Genomic DNA, 27,733 nt, shown 5'->3' on the forward strand with positions numbered 1-27,733 from the left:
ACACACACACACATATATTCTGATAGAATCTCACAAAAATCTGAGAGGAGCTATCATTTTAAAGATAAGGAGACCGGACTGGAGCTCAGAGTAGACCAGAGTCTTGCCCAAGGTCATGCAGCTAGCCCAGGGGAGATTCCACTTTACTTACACACAGAAACAAAAGGACTAAAAGAATTAAAGTGGTCAAAGATCAACTAGCTAGCTACCTGGCAACCTTAATTTAAAAAAATAAAAATAAAAAACAAAAAAAGTTCAATTTTGACCAATAGATGGCACTAGTGTGTGAGTTTGGTGGCCTGCTAATGGCAGCGTCTGATTTGGGGGAATCTCAGAACTAAAGCTGTTTATCTCAGAGAAAAAGGAAAGACCAAATAGTCATTGTTCCACTCAATAAGATGACACGGTCTGATATCCTTTGAAACTAAGCAAAGACACAGAGAAAATGCAAGGGTGACTGTGCTTTGTGAGAGGACCTAAGAATTTTTCCTTCAGTATTTTCCTGAGTACCTCCTCCATGTCTGGATGAGTGCGGTGGTATGAAGTCATATAGGAATATCAAACTCAGTGCCATCAGAAGAGAGACAGGTGCATGTTAGGGGAGGCACTGGATATGGAGGGGGAGAGCATCCAGCCTGGACTCGGGAGCTTTGAGAAGCTTCCCCCAGGAGGGTTGTATGAACTGCTCTGTTGCATGAATGGGAGATGACATGGCATTCAAAGGTGGAAAGGCATTTTAGGCCAGAGGTTTAGAATTGTGGACACGTTAGAAAGCATGCCACATCCCAGGGTAGGCAGGGGAAATTCCAAGTGTTGAGAAATAAATCTCAGCAAATTGGAAAGTTCAAATATCACATTAAGGGCTTTACTTGTGACTATAGATCACTGAAGGTGTGTATACAAACATGGATTTTTCTGGGTAGAAAAGCCATTGATTCTCAAGGGGACCTGTGACTAAAGGGGGTGGGGAGACAAACAGACCATAAATCCAGCTCTTAGTGAAGCAAGGGTATGACCTAGTCTGTTCTAGTGTCCGGTGTGCAAGCCAAATTGCAAAAGACCTTGCTGTAAGCAAGACAACTAGTTGAAAAGGAATTAAGGCAGGAGTAAACACAGAGGCTTGAGCGATGGTACAGACAGAAGGAGCCAAGGAGATAAAATTGGATGGATTTAGTAATGGCTCCCAAACACTTTGCCTAATAGCTATCTCCAGGCTCAAAAGCAATGATACCCCTCAAATCTGTCTACTCATTTGAACATTCAATTGGTCCTTCGGGGTTTTTTTTGTTGTTGTTTCTTTCCTAAGTTGTCCTTGATATTTAAACAATGCTGATTTCTCAGATTGATACAGTGGGCCCAGCCCCATGCTGGGTCCCTCATTTCTACATCTCAGTGGAGAAAAATCTGTCAACTGACCTCAGGTGGAGCAGCAAATTGGCCTTGAGCTGGTCTCTGATCACCCCCTCCGCCCCTCGTCCTCCGCCTATGGCTTCACAACATGGGCAGAGTTCAGTTAAGAAATCAACACAGTTCCAAGAAAAAGGCAAACATCACCCAGTTTATTTTTCTTCTGATTCATCTCATGCCAACACATAGACTTAAATGGATAATAGCAAGTAAACATGGAGGGGGTCCCCAAAGCAAGCTGATTCTCTTGTGCTCACTTCCCCTCCTGCCAAAACCATCAGAAAGGCACCCCAACTTTGCTTGGATCTGGTACTGGGGTCCCTGATGTGAAGCCAGCCGTCAGGCTTGGAGAGAATGGTGTATGTAGCCACTTAAGAAGGCTGACGGGTCAAAAGGCCCTGAGGAGTCGGTGCTTCCTCTCTATAGGGTCCGGTTCTGTTCATTGGGATGTCAGAAAGCAGATCTTCCTTCCCCTAGAGCTCCTAGGACCTTCCCAGTGTAGATACCAAAAGCAGCTCAGACAATGAGATGCCCAAGGCCAAGCCTCACAGGCCACTCATGGAAGCCAGGGGTGAGCTGGGTAACTGGAGGACACAGTTTTCAGTCCAGAAATCTGTGCCTGGAGACTCTTGGCTAATTGATGCCCTCAAAAATGTGCCAGGCATACTAAACCCCAGTCTGACTGCTTCAGTTTGGACTGGTCAGGGGAGGGGAGGGCGGGTGAGCTGTGACCCAGTGTGGTGTACACTCTGATAATCTCGCACACCCTCCTGGCCCTTTTTTGTTGGCCTCCTCTTTCTCCTCCTCTTCATTGTCTTCATCCTCGTCTTCTTCCTCCTCCTCCTCTTCACTGTTAGAGTCCTCATATAGGTTGATGGTGGCCTGGACAGGGAAGTTATGTAGTAAAATCTCCCCAGCACTATACAGGTAATCGAAGGAGCGAGATTTAGGCCAGAAGAGCCTGTGGACAGAGACACAAAGAACTAGCATAGACTGTTGTCATGTGTACATGAGCTACTAGGGCTAGGAAGAAACTATTCTCCAACCCCTTTCTCTTAGCTGCAGTAATAAGAGTTAGAGGGAAAGGAAGAAAGACAACAGAGCCTTCTGAACTGCTGCAAAATTGCCTCTAGGAAGGAAGTTCACCTCTGGCAGTGCTACAACTATGGTGTGTGGCAATGTCGTAATCCCACCCCTACATCCCAGGAGGCTCTAGGGAAGAAGTCTCTGGTCTTGTGCTCTCCATCTCTTCCTACTAAGGATTCCTCACAGTTGAGTACATAAAAGTTCACCAATAATTTATCCAGAGAATGTAACTTCCGCCAATTACATCCCTCAACCTCTCTAGGTAGTAGTGTCCTCAACAATCAAACAGGGATCAGAGCCTCTTTCCTCCTGCTTTGTGAGTTTTTTTGTGAGGGCTTAAAGAGCTAATGGATTGTATCAAGTTCTGAGCTCGGGGCCAGGAGCTTACCTGACAGGGTGATGGAACTCAGAGTTAGCCTTGGTGGCCTCAGCAGCTGTTGCCCCATGAGCAGCCTGTCCAAAGCAAAAGCCAGCATGTAGCTCAAAGTACAAGGCCAGATAATGGCCTGCACATTAGAGGTCAGAAACATGCAGGAGGGCCTAAAAGAGACCTTAGACATCCCTGGGCTCCACCACCTCCCAACTCTGCTCTGTAACACGAGAGTCTGTCCTGGATCTGACTGAAAAACAAGTGAACAGAGTCTTGGAGGTCTGCTTGCTTTGTGGTCCCTGTCCCAGCCTGTTTGGAAGCTGTCCAGGACACAGAGCTTGACTGAAGCATCAAAGATTCAGGGAGGTGGGGTGCATACAGACAAAGTGCCAGGAAGATAGGGATTTGACTACGAGCTCTACCATACACTGGCTGGGAGACCTGCCCAAATCTCCTCTCCACTCTGAGCCTCAGTCTCCTCAGCTTTCCATTTGCTCTAGAAATCTTGGTCCTGCCCTCACCACAGAACTGCTGGAGAACCAAATGTTAGCAAAGCTGCGAGGATACTTCTCCAGATCTACAGCTCGGGACTGAGCTCAGAGAATCTCTGGGAAGGGACCTGGCCAGTGAATGCATATAGCTGTGTGTTCCTCTAAAAGCATGTCACAAAGACTCAAACACACCCAGCCCACCAGTTTCCTCACCTGCCTTAAGAGGTCATTTGTGGAAGACAGCCAGGGCCTCCAAAGACAAGTTCCTCTATAACAAAGAAGAAAGATCAATTTGAAACGTGGGCTCCCTGAACTAACAGAAGTGGCTTCCAGAAAGCTTGGCTCTTGGGCCATGTGCTCTAAGAAAATTTCCTTAAGTCCCTTGAGCCAAGGCCAGGATTGACCGTCCCTCTGTTCTCTGCTTCAACAATGTTATCATTGCTCCGATCCCATTGTTTCCATGAGCTGTTTGATCACATCTGAATCCTCAACACTTAGCACAATGCCTGGTCCACAGCAAATGCTGCAGGAAACATTAGTTGAATAGGAAATACTTGGAGGAATAAACAAGGGTTGGGTGAAAAATATCTGGTCTTCTCTGTTGTGCTCCAAGAAGAAGCGTGGCAGAATCCCATTTCCTTCCTGAGCTGGAAAAGAGGGAACAGAAATATTCCTGGGTCCACAGCTACCCTCCTTAACTTCCAAAGGTAAGCAAAGAGCAAGTGGCAATGGAATGGAGTGGCCAGGAAAAAGCATCACCCTGTCTAAGATTTGTCCCCTCCATGACCCTCCCCCCCGCCCCCCTGCCGTCCTGGATGCAGGCGTCAGAGTCAGGGTTGTGTCAAGCTCAGTGTTCATAGTAATCTTCCCCAGGGCCCTCAAGGGACTCTGCAAGCTGGCTCATGAGGGCCTGACTGCTTGGCCTCCAGCTTTGGCAATGTTCCCTATCCCCCATAGCTTCTCCTGTCACCCAGAAGGATCAGGTAGGTGAAAAGTTAGATGAAATAATTCAGCCAGAGATGTGGAAGGAAGGTTGTGAGGGCATTGCCTCATCCCTTCATAGAGAATGGCACCATGGGCATCTCATCCACCTCCTTCCCCCAGGAGCCCCTTAAGCTTTGGTTGAGGTTGTCTAAGACCAAGACCACATTCTACTTACCCTTCACTCCCAGGTGCTTCTTGTCCAGAAGGGAGAAGGGGCAACGGATGTGAAAAGCCACAGGCTGCTTGAGAGGTTTGTGTTAAGGCAGGGCTTAGGGTAAGGGCCAGGGCTGGGCCAGGGGCGGCAGCGGCAGTAGCAGTAGCAGTAGTAGCAGTAGCAGTAGCAGTAGCAGCAGCAGCAGCAGAGACAGCAGGCTTCATCTTTAAGGATAACCAGGCCAGGTGGGCTGTGGGCTCTCCTACGTCTCAAAACCTTCGGTATGCTTTCAGTCTTTCTCCAGAGACCCTTTTATAAGCTGTGCCTGGACTCATCAATTATTCCAAGAGTGTGAGGTAGGGGTGTGGGAGGGGACAAAGATTTAAGGAGGGGGCTCAGGGAAGGAGAGCTGGGTTCCTGGGTGTGAAATCTCTCCCAGTTGAATAAACAGGGTTGCAATGGGGGGGTGAGGGGTTTGTTTTAGCTCCAAGTCAGAAAGAAAAACAAAGACAGGACAAATTTCACACCATTTGTGTGAATTCCCCAGGCAGCAGCAAGACCCAAGTGGGGAAGGAGGGGAGCTCATTAGCACCCAAAACGACCTAGGATTGTGGGGTGGGGGTGGGGGGGTAGAACTGATGGTTGGGTGGACAGGCTTTTAGCAAACCTGGTTCCCAGTGACAAGAGACAGCTGCCCCCTCCAAGGGGAGTGAGGGACTCACCGGCTCTTTCAGCTCAAATCCCAAAGAGATTTGCCAGGTAGGCCTGATAGAGGGTAACTGCCATTAACCAGGTCATCATCAGGGTCAGGAAAAAAATAGGGTTCTGGATGGAGATGGCTCAATTGCCTATGGAATAAATCACAAGTCTTCTTTCAATGCTCCCCACACCCCTTGGGCTTCAGCAGTAATGATGCAGTGAGGGAAAGCCAGCCGCAGGCAGCTCCCTGGGCCTCTGGGGCAGATTCCAAATCTCAGAGCTCAGCTTCCAGTTCAGGATCCCAGGAGCAGAGGGAAGGGAGATTTCTGCCCCACACTAAATTGCCAAAGACCATCCCAGGCTTAGGTTCTCTCACGTGAGATGAGGATACTGGCCCAGTGGGCCTCAAGGGCCTTGCCAGCTTGAACACTCTGTGCAGAAGCTAGGTAATGGGTACTGACCCTGGGCAAGCCCAGAGGCTGAGCACAGTCCTTGGCCTTAGCCAGCCTTCTGGGCCTTAGCCAAAAAGCTTCCAGTTACAACTACTGGCAAGCACCTTATGCTTTAGAGGTCTCAAAAATATTCCCCCTGACCTCAGTGTCCAGCACTAGCCCAGATTTAGTGTCTTGGATATTCATCACAGCCTGGTTTGTAATGATCAAAAATTAGAAACAACCTCAACATCCATTAATAGGAAACCAGTTACATTAATTGGGACAAATCTTTGTAGCCAGATTCTGAAGAGATATTCACAATTGTGTTTTACGAAGCATAATGATCAACATAGAAAATGGGGGAAAAAACAGACGATAAAATAGTATGATCAATTTGGATTCTATGATTTCTCATTTCCCTTCTCACCTTCCCCCTCCACCAGCAGCTCACTTCCAATCCCAGCCTCATCATGTGATTTGCAGCAAAGAAAAATGGGAACAATCTAAATGCCTTACTTGTAAATAGCTGGTTAAAGAAATCATTGAACAGTTAAATAATTTGATAAAAATGGCCTGGTAGAAGAGTAAAGAAAAAGATAACATTTTCATGAGTGAAAAACATAAACTTCTAAAATACTGCTTACAGGGCAATTCCATATTTGTAAGAAAAAGTGTGGTTTATGCAGTATGCAGGTAAGACTAGTTAGAAGAAAGGATATCACAATTGTTGGTTCTGAGGGTAAGAGAATTCTTAACATCTTTCTTCATGATTTTTCCTGAAATTTCAAAAAGCATTCCACAACTGCACTGGTAGTTTTTGGGTACCAAGAGGTAAAGACAGATGGGGGAAAAGAAAGCAATATAGAGAGTTTTTCTGAATAAAACACAATAAATGCACATCTGAAATATAATAATGAAACTCCTTGGTGCAATTAATACACACTGGAAAAAAAAGAATGTCAGGAAAGTAAAACTAGCTCACATAGAAGAGACTGGGCACCAGCAGGAGTGTGAAGGGCTATTGGAGAAGATGAATGAGGATGAATACTGTCAGTCTCATTTACTTGCATATATGAAAATAGAACAGTGAAACCTGTGGAATTTTTCAAGTAGGGAAAGGGGGAGGAGAATAGGAGAGAGAGGGGATGAGGTTTACTTGTGTGGAAATATTACAATGAAACCTGTTTGGACAAGAAACAGTATGCTCTTTTTAAAAGGGGGGGGGGAAGAACTAATAGAAAAAAAGTGACAGATTAAAATAAGAAGTAATGGAAGAGAACATGGAAATCCCTGAAGGAGAGGAAACTCTTAGGAAAATGACAACCATTCTGAAATATCTAGGATTAGACCACAAGGTGATTACACTTGTTCTGTGTGACTTCAAAGTGCAGGGCTGAGGCCCAGAGAAAGAAGCTCCAGAGAGACACATTTTGGCTCAATCAAAGGAAAACTTTCTAACAGCTCAGCCACCACCTAACCCAAGGCCCTGGCACTGCACCTCCTCTGAATAAACAGAGGTTTATTATATGAGATGAAATGAGTCCAGTGGAATGTGCTGCTTTGGATCAGGGAGAGCAGTCTGTTCCTGAGATTTTTTTTAAAGTACAAGCTGGATCGTGAAACCTGAAAGGGGAATCCTGGGGAAGTGAGGGCTGCTGGGAAGTCCCAGCTTCTATGAGACCCTGAGTATTCACAGGGTGCAATGAGGGGTGAGGATAAGAAGGAGGGATGCCTTAGAGCAGATTGGGATGAAACATGTGAGGGAGGTAGAAGCTCAAGATATACTGTCACCCAGTAGAGTCCTTTTAACCTCTGGGTAGCCTCTGACAATAGGCAGGAGACAGGAGGGAAATGGTTCCTGCTAAAGGAGAGTCTTGCCAGTCATCTTGCTAGCCCCCCCCCCTTGAACTTGTGTTCCTTTAGCCACTTTCTTCACAACCCTCCACAGTAATGGCTCAGAGGCCCCTTATAACCCCACTTCCAACATGTTCTTCTAGAGCCCAGGAAGCCTTAGATACTACTATCATGTTGGCTAGTTGTTTTCCCTACACAACTGTTCTTATTTGCTCGTAGGCTCTTTCAACCTGTGGGAGGTGAAGGCCTTGGGTTCTCTTGTTGGCCTGTCCCAAGCCTTGCAGGATTAAAAGCCTGTTGCTGGGCAAAAATGGGAGCACTGCCATTCATTTGCACTTAGCACAGAACAAGAGTCAGGTGGCTGGCAGGGTAGCAGAAAAAGTGTATGTCAACCAATATAAAGACTGGAAAAATGAAGATATTGCTTGTGTTTTCTCTAACAATCCTTTTGTGCTTGTAAGTTTTGTCAGTGATTGCTCTGCCAGAGTTCCTGAGAGGACTGCGTGTCCCTTCTGGGTCACACACTGATGCACATTGCCTAGAGAGGGAATGGACTGGAAAGAAGGAGATGTGGACCTTGTCTCAGAGTGTGCACAGCCTGGATTGGGAGACAAACCTGTTGGAAGACAGCCTCAATGAAACTCTGCCAGGCAGATCCCCTTTAGTCAACCTCTAACATGTTAGTTACCTTGTCAAGTCTTCAGGGCCTCTATATTTCCCTGGGCCACATTCCAAATTTCCTTCAGCTTGCTACCATATTCCTGCCCCACGCCTCGCCCTGCTCGGAACAACCTCTCCTCCTACTTCCCTGAGAAAACACAGGCCTTCAAGCGTGAATTACCTCAGTGCCCTATCCCCCCTCCCTTCCACCCCCAATTGGCCAGGCTCTCCTACTTCCTTCCCCTCCAAGTCCTCCCTTCTCAGGGGACAAGGTAACCCTTTCTTTAAGGGCTAATCCCTTCACCTAGACTGGGCCTTTGTCTCATCCACCCTTCTTGTCTGAGCCCTTCCTCTAAGACTTCATGCTCCTTCTCTCCAGTCAAGTTTGGCTTCTCCATACCAGCTCTTTCTGAGTATGAATTGCCTGACTCTGATCTCCCAGCAAGCACACTCCCTGTGTTCCTTTGTTCCCTTATCTTGTTCTCTTTTTATCCCTTCCTCCCTTCCCTTCCTCCTTCCCTCTCTATGGGTCCCTCCTTTCTTTTCTTTTTTTTTATTGTCCATAACTTCCCTAAATATTCCTGTCTCTTTTTTTAAAATGTTGATTGTTATTATCAAGGTGAGATACAAAGTGGGTACAGTTGCATAAGTCAGGTAATAAGTACATTTCTTTTTGGACAATGTCACCTCTTCCCTCATCTCTCTGTTTTTCCGTCCCATCCCCACCTACAATTTGTATAGTTCATTTTCAACATAGTGTCTGTGAGTGAAATCTCTGCATTTGTTCTCTCTTTTCTTCTTATCATCTTCAGGTTCACTGAAAGTACAGTCTAAGCTCTACACTGATACTTTCCCCAGCTTCCCATCGACACTTCAGCCAACTGCAAATTGGCCCCAGTTCCATCATTCCCATGAAAAGGGCACTGACAAAGGTCACCAATGCTCTCTTATTTGCCAAATTTCATGACCTCTTTGAACTCTGGGTGACAAAGACATTGTGAGCCAAGTGCTCATTTCTGAAACTCTTCTTTTGGCCTCCCTGATCACTCTCCCTCCTTTACCTCCACACTTTCTGTCTTTTTCTTTCCTCCTGCCCCTCAGTCTGTCTCTGTGTAATTAAAGCTTATAGTCTCTCTTTTGAGTGTTGTGCTGTGATTTTTTTTTTGCTTGAGATATGTTTTTGTTCTGTAGCCCACGCTGTTTTTTAATTCATAATCCTCATGCCTAACTCTCCTGAGTGCTGAGATCACAGGCAGGAACTACCATGCCCAAGTCTCACTGTCTCTTTTGCTTACTTCTCTTTTGTCCATATTCACTATCAGTGGTCATCAAAGGCCAGTCCTCAGAGGAGGCTGGTGCATATTAATGTTTTCAATGGTTGCAATAAAAGGAGAAACGTGGGAATGGTGGGGATTACTGGAAGAGAGTGAAAGAAGGGGTAACATTGTCCATAAAGAAATGTATTCTTTATATGATTTATGTAACTTTAACCCCTCTGTACATCACCTTTATAATAACAATGAAAATAAAAAAGGAGAAGCACTCTACTAGGATAATTTTTAACATCTATATGTATTCTATTATAAACAATTATTCTTCATTCTGACAATATGTCCTTTTACTTTTTTGGTGGTAAAGCAATTCTTTTTCAGAATGAAGTTGATAGCAAATGTTAGTTTACTTTCTTAATATTATTCTCATCTAACAAAATAAAATGTTAGTTTCTCTATGTCAGTCTCATACATATTTATCAAATAAATGAAAAAAGAACAGTTAAATTTTTAGCCTGAAGTTTTCCCAATAGTTATCTCAAATTCATTCCAAAGCTGAATAAGTTTTCTTCCTAACAAATCTCTTCTGGACCCACTCAGAAACCAGTATCAGATCTACTCAGGTACCCTCAGCCCTCCTGACTCTTTTTCTGAGACAGGGTGTCTCACTCTGCAGCCCAGGCTTGCCAGAGACTCATAATCCATCTGCCTTATCCTTCCAAATGCTGGGATTACAGAGGTATGTGCCACCATATTCAGCCTCCCTGTTGATTTTCATTTTTTACTGTTCAAGTTTGTCAACTCCATACTCCCTGTTCTCCTAGCTGTTTCATTGATAGCTTATTCTGCCTTGTCCCTATTTCTCCTGGGTATCTGAAATAGCTCCCTGGTTGTCCTTGACTTCATTTTGCCAATCAATTCTCCTAACACATGCCCACTAATCTAAAATATACACCTGAGTGTGGTTTTTGTCTGCTTTTTCACTGTATTTGATGTTGGTATAATTTGTGGAGGGGAAGGGAAAAAACAAATTGTTTAAATAGGGATACAGGTGGATCCATTGCAACAATGAGATGTACAAGTCGTTATGTTGAAAAATGAACTTTACAACTTTGGTGGGGGAGGGACGATTGAGAGGGGAAGATGGGAAGGGATGGGAAGGGGAAACAAAGGAGGCAACAATGCTTGATGAGAAATGTACTCATTATCTTGCCCATGTAATTGTAACCCCTCTGTACAGTATGTTCACAATTAAAAAAAAGACTTTAAATGATTCCTAATTGTCCAAAGGAAAACTCCATACTCCTCTCCAGGCTTCTGCCTCCTCAGCCCTCCACACACTGTGAATAGGTCATTCATCTGTAATCTTTTCAGGGGTTAAGGCCTTTGAACATCTTAATCTCACCCTGAATAGTTTATCACAGAAGAAGGGAAACTCAAGATCAAAACCCATGACAGAGTTTAAAACTAATTTAGTTCGTAACTACCAGCACTCAGCAAAAATGAATAGCAAATAGAAGAGGAGGTCATATGTGGTAAGAAAGATATTATTCTGTGAATTCTTTAATTTACTTAGATGAGTATATCTACATATAAATATACACAAATGCGTCCACTGGGTCATGCTGTAAAATATCTTTTTGTTATATTTTATTTATTCTTGAAACAGTTTCATTATTAGTTAAGGCTGATTGTAAATGCATTATGTGGTCAGGATAATTCTCTTACTTCAGCCTCCTGTGTGCTAGGATTACAGTGTCACTATGCTCAGAATCATTAAAAAATATTTCTTTTTGTTATTGTTTTCATTTCTGTTTTTTGGTATTAGGGATCAAACTGAGGACCTTGCACATACTGCACAAGTGTTTTACCAACTACAGCCATGCTCTGAGCCCCATAAAATACTTTTCTTATAATGGGTCACAGTCAAAATACCTGACAGCACTAAAGGAGTGAGTACAGATGTTGTGTGATTCATTGAGTCAGTGCTGGTCACATCACAGCCCTTTGCTGTCACAATGTTTCTGGATTCACTGGGGAGTAACAGAGATCAGGAGAATGGATAATGCCAAGAAGACTTCATGAACGAGGGAAAGACTGACCTGACCTGGGTTTAAAGAGGCAGAAAAGGGGGGGAAATGTAATCTTGGCAGGAAGAACTGGCACAGAGGCAGATAATAAGAGTAGAGAACATTTGTTAAACATTTATGTGCCAAGCATTGTTCTAAATGCTTTGCATGGATTAAGCCTTACAAGCAAGCTCACGAGAAAGATACTGCTAAAAGCTTTATTTTTGTAGATGAGACTAGAGAATTTGCCCAAGGTCACAGAGCTCCAAGTGATAAATGCAGGACTTCAGTTCAGAGTGTCTTTGTGCTCTAATCACTGCCCACACTTCTGCCACTGGGGCAACAAGGAGGAAAGTCAATTACCCAGGGAACACATTGAGCCCAGGTCAGCAAGCACTGATTGATGAAGCATGACCCTGAAAGCTGGGCTGCAAGCCCTAGCCACCAGCTTTCTTCCCACATCCAGAAAGGAGATCTTCCTTATTTCCTCCAGCTACTGCCTCTTGAACCAGGGGTCTGGGTTGAGGACAGAAAATTTATATTGGCCTAGTGAGGGTGCCAGGTGGAGAATGGGCCTGTTCTGAGAGAGGAGGAAAGGAGAAGATCCTCTCCCCTGCCTCAGCCTGTCCCCAAAGCAAAAATAGCAAATGGTGCCTGGGGCCTCTGTCCTCAAGTCCAAATGTCCCAAATGTGCCAAGTCTTAGACCCAGCTCTTTGGGCTCCTGGGACAAGGAGTCCCCTCTGGAGAACAGTTTGTTGCTAGATCAACTCTCCTCCTGCACCCTCTGCCTCTTGGCCCGCCATTTGAGTGAGGGCCGCGGCCCATGTGGTGCAGGCTTTCTTGGCAGAGCCTCTCGCAGCTCCCCATTTGCTCCTCATTTGGACTGCAGAGGCCTAGAAAAACAAAACTCTAAGGAGGAGGAGGAGGGCAAGAAGGAGGGGGCTTGGAAAGGTCAGCTGGGTTCCTTTTCTCCTTAATTTAGCCAGTTTAGGTCTCGGCATGGTTTCTCAGACCAGTCTCTTCAGCTCCTCTTCTGTGACACCATCTCCTTTCCTAGCCTATCATTAGACTTTGGGAAGATGGAATGATGCTGAATTCTTTTTTTTTTTAATTTTATTTTATTTTATTTGTGAACATACTGTACAGAGGGGTTACACTTGCATGGGCAGGATAATGCGTACATTTCTTACCAAGCATTGCCGCCTCCTCCTTTGTTTACCCTTCCCTTCCCATCCCTTCCCAGCCTCCCCCCTCCCCCCCATCCCAATCCTTCTCCTTCCTCCCTCACCCCTCCTTCCCCCCCCCCACCGACGTTGTAAATCTCGTTTTGGACATGACAACTTGTACTTCTCATTGTTGCATCAGATCCACCTGTATCCTTAAACAACTGGTTTTTCCCCATCTCCTCCACAAGTTATACTGACATCAAATATAGTGAAAGCAGGGGTTATACTGTGGGGGAGGGACATACAAAGCAACAAAGAGATAATCTTATAAATGCGTTAGAAACACATGCATGAAAGAAAAAACATTAAAATACATATCTAAGGGTTCATTTTCCTGACATCACATTATCTGACCTTTTCCGCTTGACTCATACATATACTAGATATTGCAAATAAGGGAAACCATGGGACCTATGTTTCTTTGAGCCTGGCTTACTTCACTTAATATAATTTTTTCCAAGTTTTTCCATTTCCTAACAAATGGGGCAATGTCATTCTTTCTGATGGAGGCATAGAATTCCATTGTGTATATATACCACATTTTCTTGATCCATTCATCTACTGAGGGGCATCTGGGTTGGTTCCAGATCTTAGCTATGGTAAATAATGCTGCAATAAACATAGTTGTGCTGGTAGCTTTAGTGTGGTCTTGTTTGTAAGCATTTGGGTAAATGCCCAAAAGTGGGATTGCTGGGTCATAGGGGAGTTCTATGTGAAGTCTTTTGAGGAACCTCCATACTGCTTTCCAAAGTGGTTGAACAAGTTTACATTCCCACCAACAATGAAGTAAGGTTCCTTTCTGTCCACATCCCCTCCAGATGATGCTGAATTCTAAGTAATGCAGTCTTGTTAGTCTCATTGTCCTGGTGATTCAGGTTAAATCACCATCAGATACTGGTAACCACTAAATGATATATTCTTCTGAAGCATATCCTAACAAACAGTAAAATTGTCAACACAAATCCATGCCCAGTGAAAAGCCTGCAATTTTAACTATTTGGGAAGTAGAGATCAGGGGATCAGGATTTGAGGAGAGTCCAGACATTAAAGGTTAGTAGACTTCATTTCAACCAACGTCTGGGTGTAGGAGTGCATGCCTGTCATCCTAAAGACAAAGGAAAGGACAAATACAGGGACTGCAGTTTTGGCTGGTTTGGGAATGGAGTGGCTCAAGTGATAGAGTGCCTACTTAGCAAGCATGAAGCCCTGAGTTCAAACCCCAGTACCACCAGAAATGATGACAATGGCAATTCAAATAGATAATAGTTTCTGAGTGCTTACCATGTGCCAGGCACTGCCATTCTGCATCAGGCTCCTCTGTTTTGCAAAAACTGGGCTCTAGAGTTCAACTTGGGTAAGCAGAATCATAATTATCTCTACCTCACAGAATGTCATGAAGATTGAATGAAACAGTGTGTAGATTTTATTCAAAGCCTGACATGTGTTTAGCACTCAGTAGCCATTTGCTATTTTCATTATCATAATTATTCCTTTCTCCTGCCCCGCCTCCATCATAATAACCATAACCATCATAGATTATAGTTTTTCAGAGTACAGACTGTGGATATAGGTCTAGGTTGGAATCTCTTCCTAGTAATTTATCATCCAGATGACCTTGGGTAAGTTAATCCATTTCTCCAATCCTCAAATTCCTGGAGATGAACAAAGTAAAACCCATCTCACAGGGCTGGAGTAAGGATGAACTCAAGTAATGTGGATAAATTGCCATTGGTTCTCTTTATTCCTACACTTCCAGGTGTTGTCTACATATTGGGCCAGCTTTAGCTCCCTCAGCATAGCTTCCATCCTACTCACCACCTGCAGGGGTAAATCAGGACTGATGGTAATAAATCAGACACTCACAAATGTCCCCCACACTGCTGGCCTCACCTCCACCTCCAAAAACTCTCTTCCTAGCTCTCAGCAGGCTGGTTATTACCCAGTCCCTGTACATGCCTACAATGCCTTCTGTCTTCCTCCAATCAGGAATTCTACCTCTCCTTTCATGTCCTTCTTGAATCTTCTTCTTCCAGGGAGGCTCAAAGCCATACTAACATATGCCTCTTACCACAGGCCTTGCATAAGAGCTCCTCTCCCATGAAGGGGTGCTAGTCTTCTCTTTAAATTACCTCTGCAGATGTGAAACAAGCCTCTATTGAAGTGATCCGGGAAGGGGCTGTGGCTAAGTCATACTTCCTCCATCCCATTAGAAGCTGGCACAGGACTGGGTACACAGCAGGTGCTCATTCCCATGAATGGTGTGGTGGTGACATAGGTATTTGGTCTGAGAAGACAAATAGATTTAGTTTAGCAGAGCCACAGGGCTATAAGGTGGAGTGGCAAACAGCCATAACAGGTGTCTGGGTCACTACAGGATCCCCTGTTAGTATTTGGCTTGTAAGACAGAACATCCAAGATCTCAGAATGAAGGATGATTTTAGAGGGTGGCTGTTGACATGGCTACAATAGATCAGGAACAAAGCAGATTAGAAATAGGAAGAGACATAGCACAGGTGAGAAGGAAACCAAATTCTCTCCTCTTCATTCCTTACCACCTCCTCTAGTGACAGGATATTTCTAAGCAGGATGAAAATTTCATCTCTACCAAGTGTCTTCCCACCCTTTCCAGTGTTGGCCTAGAACAAGCAACCCTACAAGTATGGCCTAAATTATTCAGAGGCCTCTATGATTCAGGGGGTATGGTTCAGTCAAGATTCATGAGACTACTAAGACATCATTGGCTTTTTGTGTGTGTGTGTGTTGATTTGACCTTAAAGGAGGCAAAGCAATTGGGGGTGGTACATGCCAAACTGGGGCCCCACCATGGCATGTCCCACCCCCAAGGCAGTGTTTGTATTCCTCTTACCCATGTTATTCTTCACCAATGTACTTCCTACTGGTAGACAAAATGTCAGTTTTACTTAAAAATCACTCAATGAAACAATGCAAATTCCTAATTTGTACCTCATATCAACCTGTTGGATGTCTTTTTAATAACTTGTACAATAAAAATAGAAGGTATCACTTTTGCATACGGAAGTATGGATGGTTGTTAGGAAGAAAATCACTTGTGTTATTGAGTTGAAAGCCAACCCAGCTAAGTGTGTGTGTGTGTGTGTGTGTGTGTGTGTGTGTGTGTCAGTCAGGCCCTGTTCCTGAGCTTTTTGGTTTGCTCAAGGCTAGCACTCTATTGCTTGAGCCACACCTCAAGTTCTAGCTTTTTGATTAATTAATAAGAGTCTCACAGACTATCCTCAGCCTCCTAAGTAGCTAGAATTACAGGTGTGAGCCACCAGCACCCAGCTCTAGCTAACTTTTTATGGTATACCTAAATGGACAAATGATGGTTATTCAAATTTGGGTATTTGGTCAGTACTTTGTTGAAAATGAACAAGTGTTTCTGTCACCTCAAAGAAAATAGCTAAGACTACTTGTCGATCTTAAACTTTAAGCCTTCAAATAAAAAGCACTGTCTTGGAAATGCTGTACTGACACTGAGTAACAGTACACCCAACACCCTTAAAGACATTTTTGATAAGATTAGTGGGGATATTAGTGAACATTATTTTATATAGTATAATCATGAAGTGAGTCAACAATCAGAAGATCTGTATAACTGAATGGACCGATACTTTCCAAATGACTAATGTATGATGTTACAAAATCATGCATGGATAATGGATCTATTCAAAATGCAAGATAATCCAATGGATTTCAGTATAAGAGTACAAAAGGTTCATTGATACAACTGTGGTTTAATACCCCAAATAAACATGAAGAAATTACTACTTGTGAAGTTTAGGTGTAGTTACCAGGAAGAAGCCCACACAATTTATTAGTTTTCTATTGCTGCCATAAGAAATCACTGCAACCTTAATACTCATTAGCTCACAGTTATCTAGGTCGGAAGTTCAGTTCACCTGTGTTCTTTGCTTAGGGTCTCACAAGGCTGAAGTCAAGTTGTCAGTTGGGCTGGGCTCTTATCTGAAGGCTCTGAATAAAAAATATCCCCTCCCAAGGTAGTTAGTGGAACTTAGTTCATTCTGAGTTCCACTGTCTTGCTGGCTGTCATCCAATGGTTGTTCTCTGCTCTAAGATCCCTTCCCCAGGTGGCCGCTGCATTCTCAAGCCATCAATGACACAGCAGGTATTTCTCACACTTGAATCCCACTTCCTTTCCTGCCAGTAGAAAATTTTCTCTCTCAAAAGGGCTCCTGTGGTTAGGTCTACCTACATATTTCCATTTTCTATATAACATAACCATAGAGTATCTCATTATAAAATATCCTCAAAGAGGAGAGAATTTTTAGCCAGGTGAGTCACTGGAGTGGGGGTCGATCTTAGAATTCTTCCTGGAAAAGTTATTTAATGCCTGCCTTTCTCCAGCTACTTTTGTGAGATTTGATTCTTTGTCTCTCCATCTCTCTATCTCTGACAGACAGAGTCTGTCTCTTTCTTTCTCTCTCTCTCTCTTGTGCCGTACTAGGGTTTGAACTCAGGGTCTGGGTGCTGTCTCTTAGCATTTTTTACTCAAGGCTGGAGCCGTACTGCTTGAGGCACACCTCCACTTCCACCCCAGCTTTTTCCTGGTTAACTGGAAATATTAATCTCTTGAATTGTCTGCCTGGACTGGCTTCAAACAGTGATTCTCAGATCTCAGCCTCCTGAGTAGCTAGGATTACAGATGTGAGACAATTTTAAATTTTGAGACAAGGTTTTGCTATACAGCCTGAACTGGCCTTGAATTCTGATTCTTCATCCTCAGTGTCCTGAGTGCTAAGACAATAGACATACATCCCCACAATTTTATACCTAAATAATCTTTAGGAGTAGGAGGTATCCTGAGACAACACTTGTGATACCTACTGATGTAGAATGTTCCCCTTCCAGAACTCTCCTCTCTTTAGCATTCCACAGACCAGTGCAATTTCAAGCTTCCTTAAAACGAGAGACATGTAGTTGCCAAATTTTAATTTTTGTAATTAGAGGCATTAATATATTACTGTTTGTTATTTTACAAAAGAAAACTTAGAAGTATTCAAAGGATAAGCATGGAATTATGGATGTTTAATTAAGTTCATAAACTTTATGTAAAGATTGGCTTTGTTTTATCCACTTTTTCCTTCCTTCTTAAAAGTCCATGCATTGTGTCAGGTACCAGTGGCTCACATCTGTAATCATAGCTACTCAGGAGGTTTGAGGATCATGATTCAAAGCCTTTAGGGGTAGGAAAGTCTGTGAGATTCTTATCTCCAGTTAACCAACAAAAAGCCAAAAGTGGAGCTGTAGCTCAAGTGAGAGAGTACCAGCCTCAAGTGAAAAAGCTAAAGGAAAACAAACTTTACAACTTTGGCTGGGGGGGGTAGTTGTGGAGGTGGGAGGGAAGGGATGGTAGGGGGAAAACAAAGGAGGAGGCAACAATGCTCAATAGGAAATGTACTCATTACTGTGCTCATGTAACTGTAACCCCTCTATACAGCATTTTTACAATAAAAATGCACAAAAATTAATAAAAGAAAAGAAAAAAGGAAAAGCTAAAGGACAGTGCTCAGGCCCTAAGTTCAAACCCTAGTACTGGCACACCAAAAAAAAAGTCTATGCACTGGGGCTTGGGAACCACTTGCTCCACACCTCCCATAGATTTTCAGATCCTTTTCATGTCCTCCCTATTAATTCTTTTTCATTCTCATATCTTCATGGGCTCTTCTCTTATTCTCCCTTCATTAAAAAGATCCTCTTTTCCACCTCTTCCATTACAGCATTGTTTTGCCTCTTCCTCCTCTTTTCCCAGAGTTCTCCCTTCCCTGATCCATCCACAATTTTTCTTTTCACCACACTGTCCTTTTGGTCCAATTCTAAGCAACACTTATATGCTACTAGAATAGAGTGATGAAAATGAAAGACAAGCCCTTCAAACAGTCATAGTCCAGTGAGGAATAGAAGCAGCAATTAAAATCCAGGAGGTGCTGAGCGCCTATTATCCTACCACTCAGGAGACTGAGGCAGGAGGATCATAAGTTTGAAGTTGATTATGTAAGCAAGACCTTGAATTAAATACAACAAAAATAATTATGGGCTGATCAATGGCAGAGGATCTGCCTACCAAGCATGTGGGTCTGAGTTCAAATCCCAATACTAAAAAAATCACACACACAAAGAAAATCCTCAGTAGGATAGTGGTGGTAGTATGAACAAACAAAACAAGTTTTTTGGAACCACAGAGATGGGACTTCTAAGCGGTCTCAGGAACCTGGGGAGCAATGTCTAAGCTGAAACCTGAATGTTATGGAGTTTTCTGAAGATGAGGCTAAGACCCAGGCCAAAGAAAGGAGTCAGAGACACAAAGACCTGGAGCTGAAGGGCTGGAAAACATGTTTGAAAAGCCCAGAGAAGGCCAGGAGGGAACATTGTAAGGAGAAAAGTAGCACAAATTCTGTTTGGAGAGTTAGGTGTGAGTCTGGTCATGCATACCTACTGTTTGGTGGCTGGACCGTAAAAAAGGAAAGAACAGAAGCAGAAAACCAAGAGGCTATTGCAGTGTCTCAGAAAGAACTACAAATAGTGGAGGGAAGGGTAGAAACATGTTGAGAGGCAGAAAAGCTATGCTTTGGAATAAAATTGGAAGGATTTACAGATTAGATGAAATGTGTGGAAAGTTAAAGAAAAGAGTAGACTCAATGCTAAATCTCAGGCTTCTGGCTTCAGCAATTGGCTTTCTTTGTTTTTTTTTTTTTTTGTCGGTCGTGGGGCTTGAACTCTGGGCTTGGGCGCTGTCCCTCAGCTCTTTAGCTCAAGGCGAGCGCTCTACCACTTGAGCTACAGCGCCACTTCCGGTTTTCTGGTAGTTTATTGGAGATAGAGTCTCAGTCTCTCCTGCCCGGGCTGGCTTTGAACCGTGATCCTCAGATCTCAGCCTCCTGAGTAGCTAGGATTACAGGCGTGAGCCACCAGCGCCTGGCTAGCAATTGGCTTTCTTAGAGAAGCTTAAGAGAATGTTGCTTTTAGTTCAAAAGAGAATAGAAGACACAATTTTGGGCCAGGTATGGTGGCACAGGTCTGTAATCCCAACATTTAAGAGTCATCCGTAGGAGGACTGTAAATTCTAGGCCAGCCTGGGATCCACAATGAGACTCAAAGAAGGGACACAATTTTGGATGTGTTGTCTAAACATCTTTGAATGACCTAAATGAGATGCCAGTACATAGAGCTAAAACCCAGACAAGTCTGAGGTGAAAATATCAAATTATGCAGGGTCATTGAAAGCAGAAGGACAAATGAGACTTCTCAGAGTGGGGTACAGAATGTCCTGGATCCAGTTCTGGAAAAATACCTATACATACAAAAAGTTTTATGAATTCCTGGGGATAGAACTTGGCTCTGCCTATGTTAGGCCAGTGTTCTACCACTGTACTTTATCTCCAGCCTCTTAAAATACTTTAAAAACCTGTCATTGATACATGGTAATTGCACATATTTATGGAGTGCAGTGAGCTATTTCAAAGCATATAAACAAAGTGCAATGCATAGGTAAAGGAAATTTATATATCCAACACTTGAAACATGTATTGGTTTTGGTATGGTGAATATTCAAAATCCTCTCTCCTAGTTACATTGCAATATTCCATTAACTGCTGTCAATCGTGCTGACTGTATGACAGTAGAGAGCATGAGAAATTATTCTTCCTATCCTGCTGCACTTTTGTCCTCATTAACAATCTTATTTATGATACCCTATTCCCATATCCTCCTCAGGCTCTCACAACTATTATTCTTTTTTGGGGGTGGGGGTCCAGAAGTGGGGCCTGAATTCTGGGCCTGGGTACTGTTCCTCAGCTCCTCAGCTCAAGGCTAGTGCTCTACCACTTGAGCCACAGCACCACTTCCAGCTTTTTTCTTTTTGCTTATGTGGTGCTGAGGAATCGAACCCAGGGCCTCATACATGCAAGGCAAGCGCTCTACCACTGAGCCACCTTCCCAGCCCTCACAACTACTATTCTATACTCAACTTTCAAGAAACACTCAGAGGTAAGGTCTGACAGAGGAGGAGCCATTGAAAGAGTAGGCTAAGATCTAGAAAGAAAACTAGGTGAGTTGTGTATCACACAAGCCAAGAGTAGAACGCATTCCAAGCAAGGGAATTATTGGGGGATATTGAACACTCCATAGAAGTGGGGAAATGAAAGCCTGAAAAGCTTTCATTGGATTTGGTGCCAAGGACTCATTGGTGACAAGAATTTCTTGGTTTGGTGATATAGTCAAGATGAAATCTAAGCTTCTTTCTGCCCTAGAACCTAACTCCTTCTCCTAGTCTTGCATCCTTGCTACATTTCTTCTCAAATAAATCTTATTTCTCCTTCTAGACATCTCATAGTACAACAGTCACTCTTTCCAAAACCTTGCTTTGTATAGGCTGTTTAGATTTCCTTCCTCAAAAACCTCCCTCCCATCTTGATCCCTAACCCATCACTTTCCAGACCCATTTTCCTTCCTTTGTTCTTACATTACTTCTCTACTAGACACTGCTTTTCTCAGGCTCCTCTCCATCCTCTTCCTGACTAGGCTCCATGGATCTCAGCAAGGGGGTCTTAGCAGAATGATTAAGGCACCACCCAAGTTCAGCCCTGAGGAGTTATACACTTTGGCATGATTCCACCAGGATCTGATAGGGCAGACCTGTATGAAACATTGTTAAAACCTAGTCCTTGAGCGCTTGCCAATTTGGTAACCACATCCTGCCAGCACAGTGCCCTCATCCGCCCTGGCACCTGTTCCTAAGATTCTGCCTTTTCCTAGCCTCAATTGCACAGAATTACTGAACTGATAATGTGCTCCTCCACTTCTACATCTACTATCTTTCATTTAACCAGCATTTCCTTTCTTTCTTCTATTCTTTTATTTCCTTTCTCTCTCTCCCTCCCTCCCTCCCTCTTTCCCTTCCTTCCTTCCTTCCTTCTGTTTCTCTCTGTCTCTCTATCTGTCTCTGTCTCTGTTCCCCCCCGCCCCCGTTTAGGCAGTACTGTGGATTGAACTCAGTGCACCACCACTTGAGCCATATCCCTGGTTCCCAATCAGTATTTTCTACATGCCAACATATTTTCATTAGAAATGGATTCATTATAAAGATGGTCATTTTGAGAAAGAATATAACATATGCACATCTGAAATTCCATAGCAGAGCCCTTTTGTGGAATTAACACAGTGAAAACAATAACAAGAAAGTAAAACAGGTTCTGTTTGTGGGATGTATCAGTGAAGGGTGGGGGGAAGATGACAGAGTGAATGAGGATGAATATAATCATGTGATTTGCATATATGAAATTAGAACAATGAAACCTGCTGAAATTGTTTTAAGAAAGGGGAATGGGATTGGAATGAGTGATAGAGGAAATAAAGTTGATCAGCATACATTGTTCATATGTGTGGAAATGCCACAATGAACCCCCCGCCCCTGTACCAGTAATGCACGCTTGTCGAAAAGAAAGAAATGGACTCATTAGCCTTGGGGAGTCAGCTGGGTAAAGATTGGAGAAGGAAGATGAAAAGACTTGCCCGAGGTTAGTCTTGTATCTCTCCTGACTTTGATTGCCTTCATGATCATAGACTCCCTGAATTTAAGCATGGCTGCCCTTTAGCAGCTAAGGAGGGACATCTTGGAGAGATTCATGCTCAGAAGGACTACGAGGGGAGCAACTGACCGTTCATGCCTGCAAGACAGGAATGTGCTGCTTTAGGAAGGAGAGTGATTTGTGATCTGCATCACTAAATACACCTTAGGCAACAAATCTGTTTGCCTAGATATTATGTGAAAAAGGGAATCAAGCATAATGATTCAGAGTCAAACTCCAGATTTTTTCAGGCTAGCCCTGTTCTGAACTACCTCAGTGAGATAAAGTATATGAAAACCTTCAGCACAGTGCCTGGTACTGACAGTTCAATCAATAATAGTCATGAGTTTTATCATTTGTACGTGGGATTCCTTGGGAAGGAAGGAGTCAGGGTGGTACACTAGAAATTTTTACTAAACTAGATCTAGATGCCAGATCTAGATGTGAAACATGAGATGTGGTATAATTCATTCTTGAATCCCACTGAGCCCAAGTTTTCTCACAGGTGAGCAGTAACAGCTTCTGTACTTGTATAATATATTGTATTAGCTTTTAAAGCATACATTCTTTGATCTAGCAATTGTATGCCAGGAATTTTCCAGAATTGTGTGAAAAGATTTTAATAGTGACAAAGGAAATAAATACCTGTTGATGGTTAAAGAAATGTAATGCAATAAAGCAGTAAGAAAAGAATGTAGCCCTAGTTTTTAATTGACATGGGACCAGATATATCTTTTTAGAAGAAATGATAAGGTTATAGAATTGTAGGGATACCATGATTCAAATTTGTAAAATATATTTTAGCAATGCTCTCTCTGGCTACTACACATAATGGCAGACCTTTATTTTCTTCTTTACACTTTATTCTCTGGATTCTTTTCTATAGCATTTATGGGTTTTTTCCCCTTCTTTTCTTTTCTTTTCTTTTTTTTTTTGTCAGTAGTGGTACCTGAACTCTGGGCCTGGGCACTGTCCCTCAGTTCTTCAGTTCAAGTCTAGCACTCTACCACTCGAGCCACAGCACCACTTCCATCTTTTTCTGCTTATGTGGTGCTGAGGAATCGAACCTAGGGCCTCATGCATGCAAGGGAAGCACTCTACCACTGAACCACCTTCCCAGCCCCAGCCCTTTTTCTTTTGATAGTAGTATTTTTTTATAGCTTTTGTTCCACTCAACGAGGACACCTAATCACTGCAGTACAAAATCATTTTCAGAAGCTCAAAAAACATGGTAGAAGATACTGCTATGTGTTGTTCGAAAGGAGTTTGCCTTTATGGTAGCCATATTAATACTACCTTGTAGGACTGTATCTATGGTATACATATTTGCCTTTGAGTGTCAGAGTTGGCCCTAAGGGTAGGGTAGTGCTGGGGGCTGAGAAGGTGTCTGGAGAGCCAAACTGAGTGGGAGAGTGCCTGCAGCAGGACTATGTTTATGAGGCTTACTTCCTGCTGGGCCTCAAGGCCCATAGCCAGGGACATCTAATGGGCATAAAAAAGCCCTCCTCTTTAACCCTCCTCCAAAGTTGGAATGTTCTGAATTTTTCCTTCGGCGAACCTCTCCACCCACCCAAGGCTGTTCCTGGGCTCACAGAGGTCACCACACAAAAGCCCAGCTGGACTTTTGACAGGAAAAACATAAAACCCACCAAACCTTTTTTAAGTACCTCAATCCTTCCCAGCCCTCAGGGGTTTAATTCTCATCTATAATAAGGCTCAGATTTTCAGATGGATTTTTGCAAAGCTGCAGTTACCACTTAGAAATCCTTTATCACCTTAGACTGTGGACCCTTGGGCTGGGCTCTCTTTTGTCAGGATCCTTTCCACCCTCTCCAGGGACATCTCTGCAGAGGTGCTGCAAAAGAAGTGAACTGCTCTGTAAGTATCTCAGTTCTAACTTGATTGCTGCTCTTTTACTTGGCCTAGGCTGGTATTTCTCCTTCCTAGTTGGTGCCATTTGAGCCCACAGTGGAGTTAAGCTGGACTACATTGGGCTCCTTAGTGGGTGTTATGGGAAATGGATTCCTATGGTATTTGATGGTTTTTGTTTCCCAGAAGCTGTCACAAATGTTCCAGTCTTCGAAAGTACAGGGTAAGAGAAACCATTCTTCAAATCTTAACATTTCTCTGGCTGCAGCTTTTGGGACAAAAAAATCAGGGTAAATATAGATGGAAAGAGCTCTAACTGTGGGAGGCTTGGGAAGGCTCCATAGCCCTCCCTGGCATGAAGCTTACAGAGGTGAAGGCATAAAGGATTCCCTTTTAAGTCCTTCAATGATTCTCCCCACCAGTCTGGTGTTTGGACTGGGGCATTTAACCCAAAACATTCACAGCACTTATAAGTGGGGACATTGTTGCTAAATTCATCCCTTCAGTGTTTTTAAGTATGCTAAACTAAGCATGCTCTACTTGGATGATCAAGACCAAACAAAACCCCCCAAAACAAAAAAAAAACAGTCAACCTCTTTTTAAAACAATTAGAAAATCTCTCAATCCAATTGCAACTCCCTGAGCTGTTACCAATCAACTGATGCAGATAGAAAGGTGAATTGTTCCAAGAAGAAACTTCTTAGAAAGCAGGGTCTCAAAGGAATATCTTTGCCACCTAGGAGATCTGTTGGAAGTTAGAGGAAGTTTGTAGAGTGGAGAGCAAGTATATCATATTCCTCTAAAGGGCTGTTAAATCTAGGGAGAAATGAGGTTGACTGAGTGGATAGTATTGGGAGAAATGAGGCTGATTGACAAGAGAGGGCTGTGATCATTTCCATCATTTCTAGAAAGACCTTCCCTCAGTCATAGAACCCAAATTGTGTTGTCTCACTTTGTCCTTTGAAAGTGCTTGCAAAGGAGGGGTGCTATGCACAAGAGATGGGGAGAGTATTAGGACAAGTACTCAGGTGAGAAGGAGTTAATTCAGGAGCTTCTGTCAGTCTTAACCCTCCTAATCCTCTCCAGGGGTTCCAATCCCTCCCCTAAAGAAGATTAGGTAAGGATCCTAAGTGAAACTTTTTTGCCCAGCCTTTGGGCCATGGAATATGTTGGCTTCATTCCCGGAAGACAAATTCAGCTGGCAAGGCCTACAGTTCTCTGTACCCTAGGCAGCCAGAATTTGGCTTCTAAGACCCCTCAAAGAAAGTTTCCTTTTTTTGTTGGTCATGGGGCTTGAACTCAGGACCTGGGTACTGTCCCTGAGCTCTGGCTCAAGGCTAGCACTCTACCACTTTGATCCACAGCATCATTTCCCGTTTTCTGGTGGTTAACTGGAGATGAGTCTCTTGGACTTTCCTGCCTGGGCTGGCTTTGAACCATGATTCCTCAGCCTTCTGAGTAGCTAAGATTGCAGGGGCGAGCCACCAGCACCCAGCTGGAAACTTTTCTTTCATTTTTTATTTTTAATATATATTTTTTATTGTAAAGATACTGTACAGAGGGGTTACAGTTACATGAGCAAGGTAATGAGTACATTTCCTATGGAGCAATCTTATACCCTGGGCCTTTATTTTTCCCCTAGATAGCTGTTTCTAACAACAACTTTTCAGTCTTGCCTACTTGTGAAAATGACCTTCTGTCCCCATTACCTTATTACAGATTCAAAAATCTAGAGGTGAACAAAGTAGGTTTTCATATTTACTGCTCATCAAATACAAGCAGAGTGTAGCCTGGCTCCCAACCCAGTCACTTGCTATTTTGTCCATCTTGTCTTCCTCACCCTGTATGGAAGCTAATCCCCATGGAGTCATTTTGAATACGCTCTGACAACTTCTTAGCTATGCCAAATCACTCTATAAAGATTCCAAGCCTCTGTGAGGACATTTTATTGACTCTACTCTCTCCATGCCCCAACATACTTTCCTACTTATTGGTACCGAGTCAGGACAGGTTCTTAGAAGTTCTCCTCTTTGGGGATACTATTGTTCCATGGGAAACTCGGGGTTGGCTTTTCTGCCACCATTCCAGAAAGACTGAAGCAAAAACTGCTCCTCTGCGAGCTAGGAGGTATTCCCCATAAAAACCTCAAGGTAAGTGCTAGGGGTTTGGCTCAAATGGTAGAGCAATTGTCTAGCAAGAGGGAGGCCCTTGGTTTAATCCCCAGTATTGTAAACAACAACAAAAATGAGTAAAAGAAAACTCACATCTCAACATAGTTTACCAACTTTCCCTGAGAGCCCAAATAGCTAGAAGATTCAAAGGAAAAAGTATTTAACCCATCCTGAGTGGGAAGTGGAGGGCCCAAGGCCAATTTCAAGTAAATGGATTCTGAAAGACAATAAACAAGTAGCCAAACAAGTGTTGGGTGGCAAGGACTTGGAGATAGACATAAAGGCAGATTCACTGCTCATGTATGGCTGCATCATGTGTGTGTGCAGGAACATAAAGCATGGCATTGGTGGTTAATGATGAGAGATGAGGCTAGGAAGAAAACCAGGAGTCAAACCTAAATGACTTTCCTAGGAGCTATAACTTCATCCTGAAAGGAATGAAATGTTCCTGAGGTTTATAAGCATAGCAAAGAGTAAGCGGATTTCTACTTCAGAAAGATCATTGATGGGTGGATAACCAATTCTATGAACTGGATAGTAATGTAATTAGAAATCATTGGGAAGTAAGGGTGGATAAATGTGGGTGGATACATAGTTCTTTCTGAAGGCAGATCTAATGGGACTTCAACAATGATTATAGATCAAGAAAAGGTTAAGGACAATGGGTAGCTAGGTTATTGGGTAGTAAATACAGCTGATTATTCAAACATTCAGTTCAATAGAGGTCTGAACCAGGCATAGTAGTGCACATTTATAATCCAAATACTCAGGAGACTGAGCAAGAGGAGTGTGAGTTCAAGGCCAGCCTAAGCTTACCTTGTTTTGCAAAAAATCAAATCAAACCCAAAAGAAAGATCACTAGCAGAGGCATGAATTTAGAAGTCATTGGCATAGAGCTAGAGTTACTAAGAGGTGGAGAAAACTGGGGATGATGTACAGAAAACAAGAAATGGATGTTTGAGGAAGGTGGACACATTGAAATAACCAAACTATGTGTATCAGATGTTGGGAATAAGTGATAACCTTGATGAAAACATTCTTGTGGAGGGTAACTGGAAGCAGAGAGCTAAGAAGTACATGGCAGGGTGGAGAGGTAGGGAAATCAATATTAAATGGCTTCTTTAAGGAACTTGGTTGCAAAGTGAATGATCAAAATAAACAGTAATAGCTGCCTAGGGAGGAGGCAGGGTAAGGGGTTTACTAAAAGAGTGGGAGGGGCTGGGAAGGTGGCTCAGTGGTAGAGCACTTGCCTTGCATGCATGAGGCCCTGGGTTCGATTCCTCAGCACCACATAAGCAAAAAGAAAAAAGCTGGAAGTGGCGCTGTGGCTCAAGTGGTAGAGTGCTAGCCTTGAGCTGAAGAGCTGAGGGACAGCGCCCAGG

The 27,733-nt window shown here is 43.3% G+C and overlaps 1 protein-coding gene across 1 annotated transcript; it reads right to left on the reverse strand.

Moving 5' to 3' along the window:
• Positions 1 to 1,554: 1,554 nt before the first annotated feature.
• On the reverse strand, positions 1,555 to 11,294 carry Ripply1 (ripply transcriptional repressor 1). Its single transcript, XM_013025838.1, has 4 exons — positions 11,266 to 11,294; positions 3,547 to 3,622; positions 2,882 to 2,946; positions 1,555 to 2,368 (listed from the first exon to the last, which is right to left on the reverse strand). The coding sequence occupies exons 1-4, from the start codon at positions 11,292 to 11,294 to the stop codon at positions 2,095 to 2,097; spliced, it is 444 nt and encodes a 147-aa protein (XP_012881292.1). The 3' UTR covers positions 1,555 to 2,094.
• Positions 11,295 to 27,733: the final 16,439 nt, after the last annotated feature.

Source organism: Dipodomys ordii, unplaced genomic scaffold (assembly GCF_000151885.1).
Source record: "Dipodomys ordii isolate 6190 unplaced genomic scaffold, Dord_2.0 Scaffold88, whole genome shotgun sequence".
NCBI lineage: Eukaryota > Metazoa > Chordata > Mammalia > Rodentia > Heteromyidae > Dipodomys > Dipodomys ordii.

Coding starts and splice junctions, on each gene's coding strand:
- Ripply1 (XM_013025838.1), bottom strand. CDS start 11,294: ATGGCTGTAGTTGGTAAAACACTTGTGCA. Junction 3,623..11,265: donor GTTGGTAAAACACTTGTGCA/GTATGTGCAAGG, acceptor TCTTTGTTATAG/AGGAACTTGTCTTTGGAGGC. Junction 2,369..2,881: donor GAGTTCCATCACCCTGTCAG/GTAAGCTCCTGG, acceptor CTCTGTCCACAG/GCTCTTCTGGCCTAAATCTC.